General features: G+C 39.5%; 1 protein-coding gene across 1 annotated transcript; it reads left to right on the top strand.

Annotated features, from left to right (window-relative positions):
- Window positions 1-201: 201 nt before the first annotated feature.
- Window positions 202-22,209, top strand: LOC140938661 (fanconi-associated nuclease 1-like). The gene is made up of 11 exons (XM_073388158.1): window positions 202-1,456; window positions 1,987-2,206; window positions 2,950-3,090; window positions 12,552-13,020; window positions 14,428-14,604; window positions 15,778-16,032; window positions 18,139-18,234; window positions 18,443-18,541; window positions 19,725-19,853; window positions 21,431-21,536; window positions 22,027-22,209. The coding sequence occupies exons 1-11, from the start codon at window positions 292-294 to the stop codon at window positions 22,059-22,061; spliced, it is 2,892 nt and encodes a 963-aa protein (XP_073244259.1). The 5' UTR covers window positions 202-291; the 3' UTR covers window positions 22,062-22,209.
- Window positions 22,210-22,447: the final 238 nt, after the last annotated feature.

Genomic DNA, 22,447 nt, shown 5'->3' with positions numbered 1-22,447 from the left:
TATAACGTACCCTACTATTAATAATGGTTTTGCGGTGCAAATATAATGCGGGCGACTCTTCTAAAATCTAAAATGGCCGATGGCGGGAAGGCCGTTCAAGCGTTCAAGTCGAGCACATCCTTTTCTCCTCTTCTGGAATTGAAATCATTTGATGTAACATGTTAAGATGCTGCTGATGTTCCAGCTGGATTTTGTTCCTGTGCAAAGTTGTTGTGGTGATCCAGCAGGAATCATCCAGTTAGCCATCGCGCTTAACGCAGAGCTGGTGCAAAATCTCTGGATTGACTGCCAATGGATCGCACGATTGATGGAACAAGGAGATCTAGATTGTCTCTTTCACGTAAACGAAAGAAAGAAATTGCAGATAGACAAGATACACTTAGCGTTAACTTTATAACTGATACAGAAAGAGACGATCACTCTTCGGCCGATATTGCTGTTCAATCAGAACAAGATTTACGAAAAGTTGATCAAAATTCTCCTTTTACAGATGAAAATAAGGTTACATGTAACTCTTTTGAGAAACTACCCGAATCAGTTAAACTTGCTTCACCCGACGAAAGACGCCATAAGAAGTCAAAGAAGGGCATAACAGCATGGCTTAACAAACCCCACCAACCAAACACCGTACCTTGTCCAATGTGCTGTAAGGCTGTTTTCTTGTCAAAGATAAACCAACATTTGGACAGCAACTGTGAATTACATACCAACAATGGAGTCAATGGTCATGTGGAAGAGACAAAAAGTAAATCAAACTGCAAAGCAGGAAGTTCTAATGGATGGAATTTACTGAAAGGTTACAAACATAATGTTACAGAGACTAACAATAAGAATGGGATCGTTCCCTTAAAAGTCTCTGACAGTTCAGATTTAAGTCTTGTTGCCTCTTTGGCTAGAATTGAGTCAAAGACAAAAGACAGAAATGAGCACAGCAGTGCTGTCTTGAATGACTGCGACCACATTGGACTATGTAATAATATGACTAAAGGGGATTCCCCTGCAGCACAAAACCATCACACAGAGGACATGACACTTTCAACAAATAAAAAATTTTCTGATGCCAGCAAAGATTTGCCTACAAATGAACAAGCAGATACAAGCACTTCAGAAGATCTGAAACTTCAAACAGACTCAAGCTTAAGTAGAGAAGGTGAAAAAAACTCTACAGTGCAAAACACAGAAAACACCGATGAAGATAACAAAGACTATGAGCCATATTATTTGGCTAATTTTAAGTTGGTTTTGACAAGTGTGTTGTCTAATGAGGATGACAAACTATTGTTTAATGAGCAAGACAATTACATTATTGATACCTTCAATGGTATGTCTGCGGATGAACAGAAGTTGTATATTCGCCTTTTTCAACGTAAACATGGCTGGTTTAGATGTGTCAAACTAGAATACCCAAAGATTTGTAAGAATCTTAAACCAATCCTTGATACCCTCACTCAAAAAGGTAAATAATTTAATTATTTTTCTAGTAAGCTCTGAAGCAAAATCTAGTGTCATTCCTGCCTTTTATATACAGTCAAACTCCGTTAGTACGGTCACTGAGGGGCCATTGATAGTGTCCGTATTAATGTGGTAGCTGTATTTAGGCAGGTTGAATTTAGAGAAAATGTAAGGACTTTCTTCCCCAGGAACAAAAGAAACTGAACAGTCCTTAATAATGAGGTGTCCATATTAACCCTTTAAGTCCCAATGGTGACCAACATCAATTTTCTCTTAATTATATCCATACAATTTCAAGAGATATGGTTATGAGAATTGATGAAATGATCACCAAAGTGGAAATGCATTGATCTTTTATAAAATTCTCTCAACACATTCTTTAAAGAAATGTACGGAGGTTAGTTTGGAGAATATGTACATGGATATTGGGGCTTAAAGGGTTAGGTGGGTGTTGGTAAAGAAGGGTTTGGCTGTATCACACCTTTTAGTTACAAAAATTAATGTTCTTAATTTTCAAATGTCATTTCTGCTCAGGATTTTTAGAAGATGAACATGAACTCACAGATCTTAGAGAGGTATTGAAGCTGATAGCTGCACCAGAGTTAAAACTTTTGGTTAAATCCCTTCACCTTTGTACCAAATCTCCTGGACAGAAGACAGCTAGCACCAAGGAAGACACAATAGAAACGATAGTTAGCCATGCTGAGAACCAGAAAACTCTCTTTGGGAGCTTTAAAGGTGTTGTTTTAAAACGGTAAGAATTCATTGCACTTTTTGAGCCTTCCTCGCCTCTCAAATAAGTCCACTCCTCCACTTTGTCTGTAGACTTTTTAAAAGTCTTTATATATTTTTTTCCTTTGGTTATCCCATTTTAAAGGAGATTCGTAACTGTTTGGCGCAAAATTCACTGATTGAAAATTCTACCGGTGACGTCATGACAATTTACCAGTAAGTGAGATTAATTTTAATTCCATTCCCGATACAGCATATGTCAATCATTTTTTCCCTCATGAATTTATAATAATTATGATTCAAATACATTCAGGCGAAACAAGTTGACCTCGATACTTCGTCGCTGAATTGCTCGGTCGCTGTACGACCTCATGCTTTGAAGCTCGTCTCACTCACTTTTAAGAATTTATGACAGGTCGACATGTAGCAAGTCTACTTTGTCGGGTGAAGAAAGTAATAATCACCACCTCTTCTTCCCTCTCTCTTCTCCCATCCCCTTCCCCGCGTTTTCTTAAATGATAGACTCTATTAATTAATCACATGCTGAAAGCTGGCATTTGTTTTTGATCTTTGGATGCATGACCTTTAACTTCATGTGCCTGATAGTTTTTAGCTTTTAGTTTAACCCCCCTCTCTATTACATTAAGCCTCCCCTCAAAGGTGCATGAAATAAATAACCTCCCCCCCCCAAGGAGCATAATAGAGGATAAACGCTAAGTGTGTGCCCACTGACTTTTTAATGCAGTTTTAGTTTTGTTCTGATAGTGCAAAGCAGGCCCTTGGGTCTTGTGTCCGACTGACAGCTTTTCCCAAAGATGTGTTTTGCCGAATTCTGTTGTTATTTACCATGAATGTCATCCCGGATGAGGAGGATTCTGGCACAAACAATGGACAAGCTCAGCAACTGTAAGCTGCAAGTAAAATCAAACTAAGCTTTATGTATTAAGTAGGGCATTTTATAAAGGGTAAATGGCTTGATAGTGCTGACAACTGGTGAGTTAAGTGGTGCCTGTTACAGTAGTCACACTGTAAAGTGGAGTCATAATAATTTATTATTGTCACCTCTTTGCTCTAACTCTCCAAGGGGTAGCTAGGTGAGTCCCTTCCTGGGGGTTTTGGTGAGGAGGGGGGCTAACACTAGCCTTGGCAAACTTTTAAAACAAAAATGGAGAGAGCCAGAGCCACCTTAAATACCATTGGCCACACAATACTTGAAAAAATTATGTACACACTGTCAGTTGACGCTCTCCTTGCGACCACTCTTGTAAGCGACCAGCTCTAGTAGTACAGAAAAATTATGCAACATTGTTCAAATTAGTGTTAAAAGCACAAAATTTGGCAGAGGTATAGGGGTCAATACCCTGAGCAATTCTAGATAGGGAGTCATACCCCAAAATGCATACCTCCAGTTTTATAGCCATGGATTTCTTTATCTTTAGAACACACAAAAAAAACAGTCTTGAAGTTAAAGCACGGGTCAGAAATTTGTAAGAGTGATTTAGTACAGTAAAGTGCATAGTACTACTCATAGAAACACACCCTTTGAGGGAAACTTCCAGAGTTACAATACATTATGATAAAAATACGTAAATGCCTGCACTGTTTAAGCTTGTACATTATTTAACTCTTGCATATTAATTTTATGGGTAAAAGTTAATGCTACAAATAATTCTAGATAAAACCACACCCCTTTTTAAGTACTTCCAGTTATACAGCTATGGAATTTATTGTATCAAAAAGGTCAGAAAAAGAGCATTTTTATGATGGAGTCACAAGATTCAAAATGTCACTGTGGTTAGCTACATTGTGTTGTTTATTTTTATGGATAGAACCATGCCTTTGGTGGATACTTACAGAGAAAAGATGTTACATTGGTATTACTGATAGTGTACAATTGGGTACCAAAAATGCGCGCACATGTCATTTTTCTGTTACTCCATCTTGTCAATAATATTTCAATGCAATCTATATATCTTAAAATGATGTCACGCCCATTATTGAATACTTTCAGTTGTACAGTCATGGACAATGCCTAAGGTTTTAACCTGGGGATTGCAGCGATTGTTGCCAAAAACTCTTACGTCGACGATGCCCAGCCGTCCTTCAGTGATGAGTGTTGTGACTTTAGTTACATGTTGTAACTTACCTTCTGATGTTGACAGATTTATGTAGGATTAGTTTTTGAACTTTAAACAATTGGACCTTTGATATACCACAAAATTCTGAAAATAAGCCCCCCCAAAATCGTAATGCAAAAAACCCTCCGTATATAAGCCCCCCGGTGGGCTTGTACTTGGAATTTGCCCTCTAATACAAAGTAAAACAAAGCAAAAATGGTAAATTTCCTTGCCACTACAAGCTAGCCCAATCGATTTTGAAACGCAAATTTCCCCCCGTACATAAGCCCCTCCGAATATAGGCCCCTCCAAAAAGAAGCCCCTCAAAAAGGGCCTTTGAAAAATATAAGCCCCGGGGCTTATTTTGGGAATTTTACGGTAGTTAAAAAAGAATGCATGGTTTTGTAATCATAAGGGAACTAAGATCAGGGTGTGAGCAAGCGAGATTAAAACTGTTTCAATTCAACCAATTGTTAGTTCTTTTTGTCGGTGTTACCGATGCCGGACAAAAAGTGGCAATTAACCCTCCCTGGACCGACTCTCAAGGAAATCGTAACCTGGAGTTCAGTTTCTTGTGAAGAATACAGTGCAGCGAACAGACCACGTTTGTAAACGACATGACGGAGCTTGAACAAGCTTTAGAAAAGATTGACTTTAAATTATGCCTGTTGAAATTTACGCGAGATGATTGACTCACCCAGAATCCAAGAAAAGAACGAGTTGAAGGCGGCAGAGTGATTGCAAAAAGCCCTGGAGCAACAGATTGATAGCGTTCACGAACAGATGGTTGAAATTCAAGTGCTGAAATAGAAAAAGGAGATCAACCTGATGACATGCTTAAATGGAGTCTGGAGATAGAAAAGCAAGTCGCAGAATATGAACAAATCACAGAGGATGTGAGTGGAACGGTAAACAGTCTGCGTGAAGAGGCCTTACCGGAAGGGAAATGAGAAGAAGAAAAAGTCGAAAAGGAGAAACAGAGAAGAAGAAGAGCTCAAATCAGAAGAAGCAAAGATGGAGATTAAGAGAGAATTTGAGAAGAAACTTGAGGAGGATAGAACAAGTCTGCAAAGGAAAGCAGTGAAAAATTACCCTTTAACCATCACAAAGTTTCAAGGTACCCATTTGGATTGGCTACGCTTCTGGAACCAGTTTGAAACCGAAATTGATAAGGCTGCAATTACCCAAGTAGCAAAATTTTCTTATTTGAAAGAGCTGCTTATTACAAAGATTCCTTCTGTTGTTGATGGTCCACCTTACAATGTGGAGGGATACAAACATGCCAAAGCCATCTTGAAAGGGAGAAGTTGTACAGGTTTGAGGTGATGCGGCTTTGCTCGATTTTTGGTGCCGTTTTGCGGGAATTTTTATTTTAAGTTGCAGTATTGCGGTTTTACAAAACCAACAGGTTTGTAACCTGCGAGAGCATCCGGTTTTTCTGGCTCAAGTTTCGAGTTTCATCCACCGGGGACAAACCAAGGTTTACTTGCTGCAAAGTCCTGTGTGGCAAAAAAGGGGTTAATTATACCAAGACTAGAACTGGTGATGGAACACATGGCCTCAAATCTCGTAGCAAACGTGAAAGACGCTCTTTTAGACCAGCCCATAAGAACAGTTTGTGGATGGTTGGAGGAGGCAGTATCTACAAGCAGTTTGTTGCTAACAGAGTAAGCAAGATAAAGGAAAAGGACTACATTACCTATGAAGACATGTGAGCACTGACCAGAACCCCGCAGATGTAGGGAACAGAGGCTGTGACGGAGCCAAGTTGCCAACTTATGTTTGAAAGGACCTGAATGGTTCGCAGACCCTGAAAGCTGGCCAGCAGAAATTCTAACTGGGCGAATCAAGGAAACTGAGGCAGCAGCTGAATTGACTAAGGAAGTCCTTGGCACCATTGTAGAGGCCAAGGATGATATAGATGAGACCTGGAAGACAATGTGAGACAGACAAGGCAGTCTATGGGTGGGTGAAAAGAGCGCAAGAAAGTAACATGTGGACAGAAAAGTTCAAGTAGGACCAGTTGAGCCTAAATTTACAGAAGAACAGTGAAGGGATGAATGAATCTCGGTAAAGAATACAAGGAAGCTATCCAGTTTACCAGCCACCAAATGCAGGGTCATCAGAGAAGTTAATACAAGATGCTCATGTGTTGACATTACATGGGGGAGTGGGCCTCACCATGACCTACATCATATGCGATTACTGGATATCTTGCCTGAGACGTTTAACAAAGAAGGTAATTTGTGGTTGTTTTGGATGTAAAAGGTTTCAGGCTGCAGCCTTTCAAAACCCACCGCCAGGAAACCTGCCAGTTGAACGCACCACCAGCTCAGTCCCCTTCCAAGTCGTGGATGTGGACTATGCTGGTCCAATTTCATACAAGACCAGTTCCAAGAGAAAAACGGGAAACACCTACATCCTGCTGTTTGCATGTAGTCTGACCGGACCCATTCACCTTGAGTTTTTGAGGGATGAAATGACAAAGGGGTTTATCAGGAGTTTCAAGCGATTCAAACCAAGAAGGGGGAGGCCCCAAAAGGTGTACTCTGACAATGGTAGAGGCTTCGTAGCCGCTGCGAGATGGTTATGAGGCATTATGAAGAATGAGAGGATGCATGACTACCTGTCCAGAAATAATCATATCACCTGGCAGTTTAACCTCAGTCGAGCCTCTTGGTCAGGTGGTCAGTTTGATAGGCTAGTGGGGCTGGTAAAACAGGCCTTATACAAATTGATTGGAGGAGCTAATCTTACCTGGTCAGAACTCGAAGAAGTTATTCTAGACACTGAAGTTGCTCTCAATAGCCGTCCTTTATTATTATGTTGAAGAAGATATACAACTGCCTTTGGTGACACCTCAGAACGTGATATGTATGTTTTGGTCAGCCCAACCTGTTACCCGAGGAAGATATTGATTCAGTTGAAGACAAGGATCACAGGAAACATGCAAGATACCTGTGGCATTGCAAAGGTGTGCTATGGTCCCAATAGACAAGGGAGTACATCAAGAGCTTGAGAGAAAGGCATAACCTCAACCACAACAAAGGTGGACCATCCATTGAGCAAGGAGACATTGTTCTAATACAGGGTGATGAGCTTAACAGGGGCTAGTGGAATGTTGGAGTTGTGTTGATCAAAGGAAGAGACGGGATTGTCTGTGGAACGAGATTGTGGGCAGACAAATCCTTCCTGGAACGAGCTATTGTTGTGTCCTATGGAGCTATCATCCTAACCCACATGCCAGAGTGACTGCACCCGGGACAGCTGCTATTGCAGGAGTAAAGAACATTATGGGCATTGCAGAGTGGGAAACAAAAATGATTTGAAAATTTGAATTTTGTGGAAGAAATATTGTACATATTCTTTTTCACTTTTTTCTCACTGCTGCTCATTTTTTCCTGGCTGGCCGCTAGTATTTGTCATTTTCTCCCCGCCGCTACAAATTAATGTTTGCTCTTCCAACAAAAATTGGCTCCTTATCTCTTACTCTAGTTCTCCGTCGCTCTTTTTCTCATTGATCTTTGCTGGCCTGTCGTCTATTTTTTCTCTTTTTTCTGTCTTTCTCTTTCTCTATATTCCAATTTGTGGACATGACAATTAATCTATGCATATATAATACTTTAGACAGCAAGGATATACAGAAACAATTTGCGCTCTCCTTTTTTGCTTTATTGACTCTTTAGTTCTCTCTGCTTCACAAGATGGGGGTGGCTATGCCCAAATAACCGCATGTTGCATTTGGGTTACCAAACCTGTTGATTGAGTTATTAAATATACTGGTATACATTGGTATACCTGTTGCGTGGATGGATGAATGGGCGTACAGTCATGTTTTATCAAAATTTCTCGGGTGGCTAGATTACACATTATTGGAGTTAGTGGTTATTGCTTGTTATCGAGTGTTAGAGCCAATCAGAATCCAGCTTATTTTAGGCTATCTGAACCATTAATATTATTCACTAACAAGTCTCTTACAGCCAATGAAGAAAGTGTTATTCAGTGACACGATAATGGTGGATAATAGCTCCAGTTACTGTAATATCGGATAATATTATTTAATTCCACCAGTAACACATTTCAAAAACCACATGACGCTCATTCATACTGAAATAACCAGAATACTTGGACTTAGCATTCAAACTACATGGTGGAATCCATTACACTGAAATATGTTTAAAGATGCTATGTTTATCAGTTCAATTTAATAATGACTAAATATTATTTTATCCAATCCAATCACTGAAATATTCATTCAATCCATCCGAAAACTAGTTCAATCCTCCAGGTATTTCATTTAATATTCTTGGGGCGAGCGTGGCCAACCCGAGCCGACTAGGAGAAGAGGGCCAGAACTCATAACTGGCAACTATGGCGGATGTTGATGCTTTTGATTTGGAAAGTGATCTTCCCTGTCTTGCAGGATGTTGAAGAGCAAAACCTAGATGCAGAGGTGCTTGCTGAAGTAGTAGACCAAGATATTTCTTTGATTCAAACATTGCAAGAGCCAGGTGAAATCCAACCATTGGACATAATTGCCTTAAACTCACTTGCAGGCGTATTTACGAATGTACTGGCATTGTTACGGAATCACATTTCTTTGTTGAAAGGAAGTCAAAGACAGACCTGCATGGACTCCCAATGTGGTTTTTGTGGTTGCGTCACATTATCAAATGCCTTCAAGTTACATTATTGCTCTTACAAGCATGTCTTTCAGAGATTTACCTCTTTTGTAGGATATGATCAGAGGTCTTTTAAAAATTGTTTCCGGTGGAGGCTGATTTTCTATTAGACTTCAGTTTGCCATCAATGTCTTTTTAAGATCTTGTACGGCTGGGTGATATGTTGTAACGAAAGGCAATAGTCTCTCTTTACTTTTTTGCTTTTGTTTTAGGCTCAATTGTCTTTGGTCAAAGTTTACCTCTGACAATGGCCTTTCTATATCTTGTCTAGGATACCCTCGTGCTTCAAGGCATTGTTTAAAGTTCGCAAGGCACTCATCAAATATCGTTTGCGAAGAGTTTGTTCTTAGCAATCTTATTGCTCAGCCTTTAATGAAGCCTCTTTTTATCCCCAGAGGGTAGCACGAGGCAAAGTGTGTACATTGAAAGGTTTTAGTCAGCTTATAGTGAGTTTTGATGAACGAGATGGATTTCTCTGTGAATTGCTTGTTTTGTTTCAATCTGCGCCATGTAGATATTTGCAAAAGACACTGCTGTTTTTGTGCCCATTGCAACCCCATGGGTTTGGAGATAATAATTGTTTCCATTGAACTCAAATGAGTTTTCTGTTGCATTTCCCTTAGGTAGTGTGTGGGGATCGGAGGTTCATTATTTTGAAACAACTCGTATGCTTTGTGTATTATTCTGTTCCCTCTTCGATCTTGTGGTACTGTATGTTCATTTATAAGCTAGTAGCATCCATTGATACTAAAATGGCATCCTGGCCTATCTTTGTTTTTTTTTTGTAAAATTTGTAAAATCAGTAGTATCCTTAATGTAGGATTGTTGTTTTTGTGCGATAGGCTGGAGCAAAGTATCTACAAATGAGGAAATTCGGGCTGTTTATCTTCCCCATCTTCAGTGAAAACATTATATGGTTGGTGGAATGTGCAGGACTAATACTCACAGTATGATTGTTATTTTCTCCTGCCTTTTCTAAATCGGAAGTTTCCAAACCATGATCACTGTGGGCAGTCATGATCCTCTTCATACAAGAATTCATATCCTTGCTTAATTCTTACATACAGAAGACCTTGACCTTCCATTTTCTTTACAACTGCAAAACTGTACTCAGTTCATGGACCTTGTTCCGTGGGAGCAATTTTCTTTGCCTTACTTTCACAAACTCGAAATCATTTGACCCAGTCACTGGAAACTTGTTTGAAAGGGACTCTTTAATTATAGATTGCCTTATTACCTCTTCATTATCATTTTCATTTAATAATAGCATTCCATTTGCTATTACTGAGTCCCATTTCATGTTCTCTTGCTTGTCCTCTGCAGACTTCAAAATGGCAAACTCCACAACCTCTTTGTCTCCCTTGTCCTTGGTTTGCTGCTGTTTCCTGGGCAGAGACCTGACCCATGCTTATACTTGCCCGTTTTCGTATGGCAGTGGTCTCATTCTTTGAGAATGACTTAGCCTTCTTAAAACTCCAGTGCTTTGGCTAGCCCTTTTCATGCCTCTCCCCGGCCAAAATTAATACTTCAGAAACGTTGATTACCATTATTCACAGGTGGTGAGGCTGTCGTTAAACTCCTCGGGGATTCTCGAAGGATCCTTGATGCCTCTTCAAGCATTCGAGCAGTGTGCTCCACATTGCTTTGACTGAGGTCTTGATTTTCATCCATGTTAACAAGCTGAAGGTATGTAAATATAACATATTACGATGAAATATGATCATCTAAAACTACTCATGGAGTTTATAGAAGCGTTTAATACTCCTTTTCACTGAATAAAACTGAAATTAAGTGAAAATTTATCCCCAAAATAATATAAAACAACACTCGACACGTACCTGTATGCTTGTAATGGCGGGCAAAATGGCGTGCTTTGTCTTCCTTATGTGACTTTTCTGCATTAGCTGCACTCGCCCCAGGAAGATTAAATGAAATGCGTCGAGGACTGAACGTGTTTTCAGATGGATTGAATGGATATTTCAATGATTGGATGGAATGAATATTTGGTCTTGATTAAATTGAACTGATAAACATTAAATTTAATGCCTATTTATATTCTTTAAACAATTTATTTGAAAGATTAAAATAATGGCATTAGGCTAAAATGATTGGATTGAATAAATTTTAGACTTTTGATTGAATTTCGCTACAAACAGCTTGCCTTACTTGCCCATATACAAGAGTAAAAGTATATACAAGCTTGAACAGTCATAATTAATGTATTTTTATTATAATGTATTTCTCATCTATTACTGAGGAAGTATCCCTCAGAGGGTGTGGTTCTATGAGTAGTACTGTGCACTATACTTTACTTTATCACTCTTACACATATAAATTTCAGACCCGTGCTTTAACTTTAAAGATAATTACTTCTATGGCTATAAAACTCGAAGCGTATAGTTTTGGGGCATGAAGTCCTATCCAGATTTACTCAGGGTATTGACCTCTATCCCTTTGCCAAATTTCGTGTTTTTAACACTAATTTGAACAATTCCGCATGTTTTCTGTACCATTTTTCTGTACTATAATTTTAGTTATGACCACCTTTGTGAAACCTCATTTGAACTTTGACTCTTTAATGCAATGCTGTCGTAAGTGGTGGAGACCACTTTTGGGGTCACTCAACTGGACTTTTCCTTTGTTTTCAAGCTCTCATGTGCCACTCAGCGACTACGCAGAGTATTATTCATACAAATCAACAGTTTAAACTGCACGCTGCACGCTGCCTTGTCTACATCAGATATAAAGACACTCATTAAACATTAATTTCTTTTGTTTTTTCTTTATGAATTATTAATGAGGTTTTGAAGCTCTCAAAAACAACCACCCTCTATTGTTTTACCATGCATTCGCTTATGAGAGCTCATTCTTGTAAGCAACCAGTTCTATTTCAGAGGTGGTTGGTTACAAGAGCTTTGACTGTACATGTACTGTGAGGTACAAACATGGCAGTCAGGGCATCCGGTAGGTAACAAGTGTGCCCAGGCGGCTGAGGCTACATTCTTGTGTGTGAAAAGCAGCCCTTGTATCTGGCCTGGTTTAAGTATGCATGGGCACAAGAGTTTTCTATTATAGTGCGAGTATGCCATAAACAATTTGTTACTGCTGCTTATAAGCTCTCCCACTTATAAGCCCCAGACAATAAGTCGGAATTATTATGACATTTCAAAGGTTAATTAAAAATTAGAAAATGCAAGACTCATTTTGATCATGTAAGCCACCTCGGATATAACCCCTCTCCTCTGTTTATGAGCCCTCCCAAAACCCCTTACAAAGATGTATATTAACAGGGCTTATGAGTGGCAATATGTTACAGGTCATACGGTAGCCTAGATTGTTTCAAATCTGTAGATTATGAGCAGTCTCTATTTTTTCTTAGTCTGTCAAGCGAAATCAGTGTGAGACACAAGTATGACCATGCTTATCACTGAAGGCGCTAGACAGGAGAGGCATATACTTAGCAGCCTTACATCTTTGGAAGCATATACAATTGTCATTGTTGATTAGATTTAAAGCTGTACTTTTAAATTGTAGAAACATCCTACTTATTCTTGCATCTCACTTTTAGGTCAACACTTTTTCTTGCTAACATTGGAAAAGTTCTGTATCCATCATATGTGATTGACAGGCCAACACCAGTGTTTCATTCCCGTGAGAACCTCATGGCATTCACCGAAGCTTACCAACAGAAACATGAGATGTTTATGGCTCTGGAGAGTAACAGTTTTGATAAAGCCTTCACCTACTATCCTGAAGCATCCAAAAAATTTGACGATATTTTGACCAGTCTCAAAGAAGAAGCAACTCTCCAAGCTGTTTTTCTTCCAGAGCACTTGCGATGCTTCTCTGCTGAGTGGGCTGTCACTAAGATGTGCTATTTTGGAGTAGAAGTGTTCCAAAAATGGCGGCAGTATGATGCTGCTGTAAATCAGTTAGAAAAGTTGCTTGAGCAAGATGTTTTTTGCTTTGATTCCCGAGGGCGCTGGTATGATAGACTGGCATTAAATTTACATCAGCACCTTAAAAGACCTGAAAAGGTACAAAGAGTAGCTGCAATCTGCAACAAAATGGTTGAGACACTTACCCTAAAGGGGATTTCTGACATTTTACTGACTTCCATAGGGGAAAATAAAGCTTTTCCTCCTCCATCCCCTCCATGCAATGTTGTGCCGCTGTTCAAGCTACCTATAGAAAGCAACAAACACCCGAACATTGAATAGTCTAGAGGGGGGAGGGGTGTGGATTCTTTTGTTCTCTGTAGTTACCCTATTTGAGCACAATGTCTCAACAATTTTGTCGCGGATTTTAGTGTAAGAAATGTTCTATCTTTCTGTTGCACTTCCAAACTGGCCAGGTTAATCAGAAATTAAACAGTGGCGCTCTCGCCCATGCAACAGAGCACCATAGGTAACAAAATTTGGTTATATTAAATGTATCCAAGAAATTTTGGTTTGACAAAATCGTCTGTACATTCCTCCGCTCCTTCATGTTAGCGGATGTGAAATGTCACACTAGCTATAAGTCCAAAGCAATCTGCTTTGAAAATGATATTGGACATCCATGTTATAGTCAATTGACAGCTGTCAAAATAGGGTATCTGCTGATCAGTGTCACATGACTGTATCATAGGCTCAGATGTATAACTCATCAGTAACTCATTGAGGTGACATTTTTTAAAAGTTTTCTGCTGACCAGAGTATTGTTTTCAATGGATTGCAGGCTCAGGTCCCTTTCTTCAGCAAGAATTCAGTTTGCTTATTGTTTATGGCAAAACTTGAATTCTTTCTGAAAGACGTTTCTTAAAAGATCCCATGAGAGCTTTGCTTTTGGCTTTTGCTAAATCTATATGATAATTCATTGGTGTGTTTCTTTTATCTCGAGAAAAATACCTGAATGGCAAGCAGCAACAGCGATTAGTTTGCTGTCGACTGATTTTCTCCTGTTTTCTGATCTGCAGTGTTATTGTCACTATGCAGTCTTTCATATGTCTTGTAATGTTTAAAGAGTCTGCAAGTGAATTAAGAGATGTTTTATAATATTTGAGCCAGTTCAAGGTTTAGAATTGGTAAAGTGTAGCCTGCATAGCTGGTGGGATTCTGGGGTATTTTCTTGGTAGCGCCACCAACCAAAGCTAACAAGAAAGCAGCAAGGGAGTTTCGTGAGCAGCGGAACTGTGAGGCTCTCAAATTATCTTCTTACGGCTCCGGCGTAAGAAGATAAAGAACACTCGCCCGCTTATCCTGGCAGCTAGGCAGGCTAACTAAGGTGAAATTATGAGTTTATTGCACGGAATTACTGTTCTGTACATCTACACTTTTTATACTAATTGTGAACTGTTAACAAGTTTGTCAAGTTGTTTTTGATATTACATTGTTTTATCAGGAAGAAAGGAACTCCAATTAAAAGATGACGTGATGACTGTAAGAACTTATTTTTCTTATTAGGCTATGGAGGTAATAAGGCAAGGTCTGTCAGACCCACACGTGCGGTTTGGACGCCGTCTGGCACTGATTCAGAGAGCCAAGCGCATCATATCATCACCAGCATTTCAAAAGGGAAAGAAGAAAAAGAGCGAGGATTTTGCAGATTTGGACTTGAAAGAACCCAACCCGTCCAAAAGTGTAAGGCAGTAGTCAAACACATTTTTTTTTGCACTTCCTTAGAAAACGTAGAGAAATTATAGATAGCCTTAATGGCTGGCAGTTTTGTTTGTCGAGCGGACACGTGGAGGGCAAAGAGGTGAGGAGAATGGGGTGGAAACAACGAGAAACCGCCAATTGTTTGCACACACTTCTAGACCATTTTAGTGGCACCTCGGCTCATTAAGAGAATATTACTACATACAGACAAGGTCAATAAAAGCGCAAAAATTGAACCAGGCCAATATCCAGAAATCCTGTCTTAACAATCTTGCTCAATAAAGTTTTTATGATATGACCAGGATCAGTGTTTGCTTGGAATTGACTGAGCCATAACAATGCAGTTTCGTGCTAGGGTAGCAAGCATCTACATAGAATGACGCTGTTAACCATCAGTGATTATAATTACTATTAACATCACTGCAACACTAGAAAAAGACTTCAGGCAAATGCTCCTTTTAATTTGCAAAAGTGCTGAGCTGCTCCATAGGATTATTGCGAAACAACTCAAGCTGGAATTTCTGCTTATACACAGGTCATTGTCAGCTTTAACCTGAGAAAACAGCCGACATTTCGCAGCGGTAACCGGTCATGTCGCCCCGGTTACTTAGCCCCCCATTTTCGAGTCATATAGCGCGCTTCAATATGTAATATTCCTCATTCTATAAGCCAGAATACAAAACAAACGCGCTGCAAATGTACTATTCCTCGTTCTTTAAGGCATAAACCAAGACAAGCACTCTTCAAAGGTAATTTTCCTCGTTCTAAAATAGGGGGCTAAGTAGCTGGGGCGAAATGACCTGTAACCTTCGCGACTTCACCACTGGTTTCCTGATTGGTTCAGTTGTGTAGGAGCTGCTTGTAAGGTCTCCCCTGATTGGTCGCAGAAAACAATGACATGTCATTCTTTCAATTGTTTCAGTATTGTTTGGGGTCAGGGTTAGGCACTATCGGTGATTTCTCTACCGAGCAGCTGCTACTAACATGACCTGATTGGCTGAAGCAAAATTTTCAGCATGGAATTTCTGTGGTCATTCTTCATACGTCATTTCGCAGAGAAACTAGTGGTGACGTAACGAGATGTCGGCTGTTCTCAGGCTACGTCAGCTTTTTTTACGATTAGTAGACAACTTTGATCTATTTTGGTCACTGTAGATCACTATCTCAGGAACAAGATGTGCAGAGCTTGGTGTCTTCATCTCTCCTGAAATTAATCAGGATGGCGAGGTCATTCATGGCACCACTACCTTCTGTGCAGTAGAGGAATATGCACTGTCGTATTATCGTCAGCAGGGATTTGACCAAGGAATTCATGGCGAAGGATCCACCTATTCTTCGCTCTATTGCTTATTCATGTGGGATATTATCTTCTCAAGTGGGATCCCTGATGTTTTTCGGAGCCCCTTTCAGGTACGTTAACGCATAAAATACTCAGGGCTGGGTTGTTCAAAGCTGTGTTAAGAAAAATCCAGGTTTAGTGCGAAATTTGAATTCAAATATGAAGGTTTAAAAAGCAAATTTAGTTTAATTCATTTTGTCTAGGATTTTTATGATTGGATGTTCTAAAAAGAATACGGAAAATCATCCGAGAAATGCTTTTGAACAAAAGAAAAAGAAACCCCGATTAAAATTTATCCCCGGCTAACGCTAATCGCGCTACAACAATTTGCTGTCTGTCCCCTTTGAATTCAAACAACTTCGACCAGAAGGTCAATGTAGGATTCAGGGATTTCTATAGGACATGAGGAAACCGGTCGTTTCAATAGAGAGCTTTAGATTATGAGACGAGGACGACTACGATTACGAGATTTTCTCAATACTGAGTATTGCTCACGCTTGAACCAGGGTTATTTTGGCGGGAAAACGTGATAGCCGTCGTCATTCTACTACGAGTTTTCGCTAGAATGTCGTAGTGGCGGGAACACGTTGTCAAATGTAAGAAGTTTTATCATATTGCCATCGGGAGACGGCTTAACTACCTTCAGTATAAATAACCCTGCTAACTTTTTTGGTGAAAAAAAAGTAAAATGAAGCTTTCCGGGGTGTCTTTTTTTAAAACACGCACGAAAACTTTAATTTAAATCGCGTACTCGTACTCGTTCTCGTCCTCAAATCTAAAGCTCTCTAATGACAAAGTCGTTTCGATATGATCTCAAGCAGTGAACCTGCACAACAATTTCGATCACTTCAAAGTATAGTTTGCGCGTGAACGACTAAAACATTTGAGGTGAATATTCCTATTCCAGGTACAATTGAAACTGTCACGACTGAATCAAATTGTATCAAAACAAAGTGGTATCGAAACGACCGATAATCGGACATGGAGCCCGTTTCGCGAAAGGCCTGGTAACTTTTCGGGCCCGAAGGCAACATTTAAAGTTAAAACCTGTTCAATAGTAGCATAGTTTCTATCTCAGAAACCGGTCAATTTTGCTTCGTTAACTGATACTTTCATTTTATCATTTTCAAAATTATTTAAACTTTGATTTTGAAAGCAAACACGGCAACATAAAACAGTATTTTGGGCCTGAAAAGTTACCGGGACTTTCAAGAGACGGGCCCCTGGCACTTGCTGGAGTTCTGACCGGTGTTCTAAGAGAACGCGAAAGTTTTACCCCACCCCATGCTCTCGGCTCTCTTTCCCCTTTCCGCTTGCGTGTGACATGTCACCACTCATCCCCTAATTATGGAGAGCTTGCCAGTAGGCGAAACTGTCGTGAATCAGCCCTAGCCATTCTTTCCCTTGACTGCTGAAGGTGATGTTACACGAGACGATTCGCAACAACGATTTTTAGCGCAACACAGCGTTGCAACATGGTTTCGAATGGTTACAACATTGTTTCAACATTGCAGCGTTGTTTTGCGCTAAAATATTGTCGTTGCAAATCGTCGTATGTAACATCACCTTAAAGGGTTGTGTCACGGCCGTCTAGTTCGTTCAATTGTATCAGTATTGGTTGGGGCCAGGGTTGGGCACCATTGGTGACTTCTCTTCCGAGCAGCTGCTTGCCAAATGTACGCGAAATCCCCTGAATTTGAAGTCCAAGGGACCATATTCAAGTTCACAAAGCGAAATAAAATTTCGTCGTTGCTTGTTTACATTCACCTTAAAACACGAAACTGGTCATTTTCACGTCGCAGTCGTGCAAAAACGGCAAAGAAATGTACAAAAAAGGGTGATGTACGTGCAAAGTTGTTGTTTTGCGCGTTAAACCCTTTGTTTATTTTAGACGTTCTCGTTGCCTTCACGTCGTTGAATCTTACAGACCCTAATATATTTGCATGTAACGCGTCTTTAATCATTAACGAACTCTCGTTAGTGAGGGATTTACTTTTAAATGACAAAAAATCGCAGCTTCGTATCAAACAAATATCTCTCCCATTGCATTTAATTAAATAACGAAACAAGTCAACAAGTTTTCAAAAAGCAATTGCAATCCTTTTTTTTAATCTTTTTTTCAAGTTTGTCAATCCGTGCTTCTTTTGAATTGACTGTTTTATTTATATCCTCTTTAGGCTTCTCCTTTAGACATTTGCTTTGACTCATTTTACACCAGTCGAAAAGATGCGATCGACAGGAAATTCGAGGAAATCAAGGAAACACCATTCGAGGTACAATCAAATAAATGCAATTAATGTTGTTTTCTCCCATGTTGCTCGTAATCCTGTGAGGATTGAGCTCGAGTTAGAGGAATGGCAGTTCCGTGAACCTTCATCGTTTGATGGTCATTAGAAATCAATAGTATGACATTGTATTTTGTTTTGGAAACATTTATTCTGATAATTTAATGCTAGAGTAACTCATAATTTTCTGTCATAGAAACTTCAAGAGATGCTTTCCAACAGCTGGAATGAAAATGAAGGGAAGGTTTGTGCGGGCCTTAACTGGGACATTTTTACAGATGTAAAACAAGCAAAGGTTAAAAAACTTCTATCTTTGTTGTCAGTATTCAGCACATGAGCCCGATGTTTATTAACCTTACATTTCTCGAGCTTTATTCAGCTTTACCAATTCTACCCCGTTTAATTAAAAGCCGGATAGTATTGCCGGCGTTTTCTTCGGGTACGTGCATTCGAAGTTCTACTCTCGTAACCGGCAAACCCTACCCCACCCCCAAGGGTTACTGTTTCTGCTCTCCCCAATCTTCCTCAGTGATAAAATCAAAGATGGTGGCCACGGAAATCTATGTCACGCTGTTTGCTATTAGAGAGTTTTAAACGCTTCACGTGTACGGCAAACGGCATACGTCAGTTTAAGTTAAGAATTTCTCAAAATAGAAAATGAGCAGTTAAAAACAGCTCAGACAATTCTTTTGGATGAAAAATTGCGTGAAACTACTAATTTATGTGCAGAAATAATGAACAGTAGGCGACAAGCAAACTTGGTCGCGTGTTACAAATTCGCGTTTTCGTTTTGACGTAAACGTGATGCGTAACCTCTCTATTTAATTAAAGAGCTAAAACATGTCTTTCTATCAATTGAATTTAGTGGCCTACTTTTGTTATTTATAACTATATTTAGGCATCGAAACCTTCGTAACGTTTCCTGTCGTCTGTTGTTACGGATGGCAAGGATAGACATGGATTGAAATTGGGCCAGTGTTTTTAATATTTCATGCTTTGCCTGCAAAAAAGCACAAAAAAATTACGGTTGCACTGCAGGCTCTAGACTTGTGTAGATTCATCTATCCAGTAATTTTAACTATGAGCAAAATTTAAAACTTTAAATCCAGATGAAACTGAAAACTAAAAGCACTCTTGTTCACTTCTGCGCCGGCAGAAGAGATTGGGGAGATGAGGGGGGGGGGGACGGTACAACCCCCCCCCCCTAGTGTGAGGGGCAGTCTTCTTAAAACGTAGAACCGGGAGGGGGCCAGGCCCCAGGCCTCTCAACAATAACGCAGCCTTAGCACGTTATGCGCTGGACACGACACCTGCCGAAGTGCACAAGACTTCAGCTGAGGTCTAAAGCATTTATGCAAAGTTTAAAATTTTGCTCACAGTCTTAATTCCCTTGTATCAAATGGCTGTCACTGCCTTGTAGTGTACTTAAGCTAGCGATTTCATTTGATATAGTGCCATTGTTTTCAATTTTTTTGTAGCAACTCGTTGGTTGTCTTGGTGGTACAGTTTTGTCTGGGATATTTGATCGTTTCGCCAAAGGTTATCGCTATCACCGCTCAGGCTTACCTGACTTAGTTGTGTGGAATTCCACTACTCTGGAGTACAGGGTATCGTGCCTTTAAGTTCCAGCTTAATAATGCTTTACCATCCATACAAAAATAATAATAATAAAAAAAGGTACAGTAAAAGATGGCGGGGTAGCAGCAGAGGGAAACTGAATTCCCATTCTAGGGCTACTCTAGATATAGTGCACACAAAAAACCCTGAGACTAGTAATATTACAAAGATAATAACATAAATTTATTCACAAGATAAGATAAGAAAAAAAAAAATATTAGTAATAACGTAAAATAGAATTAATAAAAATATAATTCGGAGAGGGTATGACTATTTATACAACTTTGAGGGCAAATAACTTGAAAGGGAGACTTTGAAAGCATTAATGCCAGATTTGTTGATAACATTAGACGGGAGAGAATTCCATTCACTGACGTAACGATTGAAAAAGGAATACTTAAAATAATCAGTACGGAAGACCTACGGCCTTAGCTTAAAATCATGGTTCCAATGGGGTCGTGATAGACGTATGATGTGATAAAATTTGGAGGCGTCCATGTCACAATACCCAAATAAAATCTTGCATATTTGGACCACGGTTAGATATTTACGCCTCAGCTCTAAGGAGTCTCATCTTAACCTCGCTTATCTTTTTGTGTACTTCGTTCCAATAGGCGAATCTTTGTTTACACTTTTTGCCTCATTAACATATGCTTATCACTATCTGATGACGCATAAAATAAAATAAAAGCTCTGAATATTGAAAGGGCATAACAGTATCAGTAATCTCTGAAAATTTGAGACCAATACACCAAATCGTTTCGGAAAATTCTCTTCTAGAAACTCGGAATTTTGACAGTGAATGTATGACTCATTAACTTTTTCGCCACCCAGCGATTTCGTAATTTTTGATGGTTGATATTTCCTTCAATATTGCTTGCAAAGAGCTGAAAATTGCACAAATTGCTCAACTTAATCAACTCTTTCAACTTTTGCATTTAGTTCATATATACGGCCACGGCTTCTATGAGTTAAGTGGTATGCTAATGAGGAAAAATGTTAACAATGTCGTCAGCAAAGATTCGCCTATGGAGACCTTTGCCTTCTTGTCCATTTAAAATGATTTTCTATTCTCTATTGATACGCTCAGTCGAACAGATTTGTTTGTAATAAGTATGAACAGACAAAACAACGCATGAAGGGAGACGCCAGCAGTCAAGTTCTATCATGAGAATTTAAGTTACAGTACAAGCACCAATAAATAAGGGATATGCGCGAAAAATAACAGGAAATGCTGAACAAAAACTATCAATGTGAACGGAGGCAGATCAATAAGAGCGATGCAAATGTACAAATAGAAACATGGGTATTGAATATGTAAACTTTAAATACAAGAGACCGACAAAAGCAGCCTCAGTAAATCGGTTGGCGTCAAGTGGTATGATATTGACAAGGAGTGGCTTTTAAAGGACCTAATAATCCCAATAACTCACCGAACAAAAACTAAAGTAAATTCATTTTGCTTCAACAATCTCAAGTTTACGTTAATACAAGGCAAAACCTCATTCACTCTAGTGCCGTGTGAGATGAACGTTGTTTTTTTTCAACTCGTTTTTGTTTTCTCTAGATCGCGGAAGTAAAAGGCCCTGGAGACAAGCTATCTACCAAGCAGCAAATATGGCTTGAAGTGTTAGACTCTCTCGGTGCCAATGTGGAAGTTTGCTATGTTACTGGTAAGTCAAGAGCGGTTTTGACTATTATAACAATGTAATACTGTTAAACTCGTACTAAATCTCCCCGAATGAGTCTTGAGAATCAGGTGTTTATTTCATATTTCAGCCGAACGCACTTAATCAAAGGCTAGGCGCTTAATGGAGGGGTGGAGTGGCGGGTTGGTTGCGGGGGGGGGGGGGGAGTTGGGCGTTTTGGCTTGCTGTTGGTGAACTTTCATCGTCAACGAACCAAGGAAGTGACAGGATGGTTTAGTTGTGCCTGTTCTCATAGTTGTCCCCAATGTATGTAATAAATTTAGTTGATTCAATCTCCACTTTCCGACCCACTCTGCACCACGGCTACTTATAAATGCTAGCGCCTTCAACAACAACAACAACAATAACTTCATTTATCCACGGTAAAAAATCATCAGGCTAGGTGAACTAGTACAAAACTTCTAACCTAGTCGTACACTAGAGGAGTTTGTACCCGGGTTTTTTTTTCTTTCAGATGTTGGAGCAAAGCGTCTCAAAGTATCCAAATGAACTCACCTTAACCAAAAGGACATTTTTTTGTAACCGTCTAAGTTTGTAGTAGAATGAAATATGATTGTGTTTCAATGAAATATCCAAGAGCAATATTCAAAATTTTTTGCGCAAGAAAAACGTATTAATAAACCGCTATTTTACTAAATATTTGACTCTGAGTCTCTACATAATACTTTGCCATCGCCATTTTGTGTCCGAGGAGCACAAGAAATGCGCTGTTTTCATGCATATATTAGCAGGGTATGTTACCTGGTTCAAGCTACTTGACTGAAGAAAACAGTACCAACCAAAAACCAAAACAAACAATCAAAAACAAAAACGCACAACGTAGCTACGAAGCAAGGCGTTTTAAGGAGTTTGTTAAGTAAGGATTTCCTCGAAAT

This window comes from Porites lutea, chromosome 5 (assembly GCF_958299795.1).
Source record: "Porites lutea chromosome 5, jaPorLute2.1, whole genome shotgun sequence".
Classification (NCBI taxonomy): domain Eukaryota; kingdom Metazoa; phylum Cnidaria; class Anthozoa; order Scleractinia; family Poritidae; genus Porites; species Porites lutea.
This window is presented reverse-complemented; position numbering and strand designations above follow the sequence as displayed.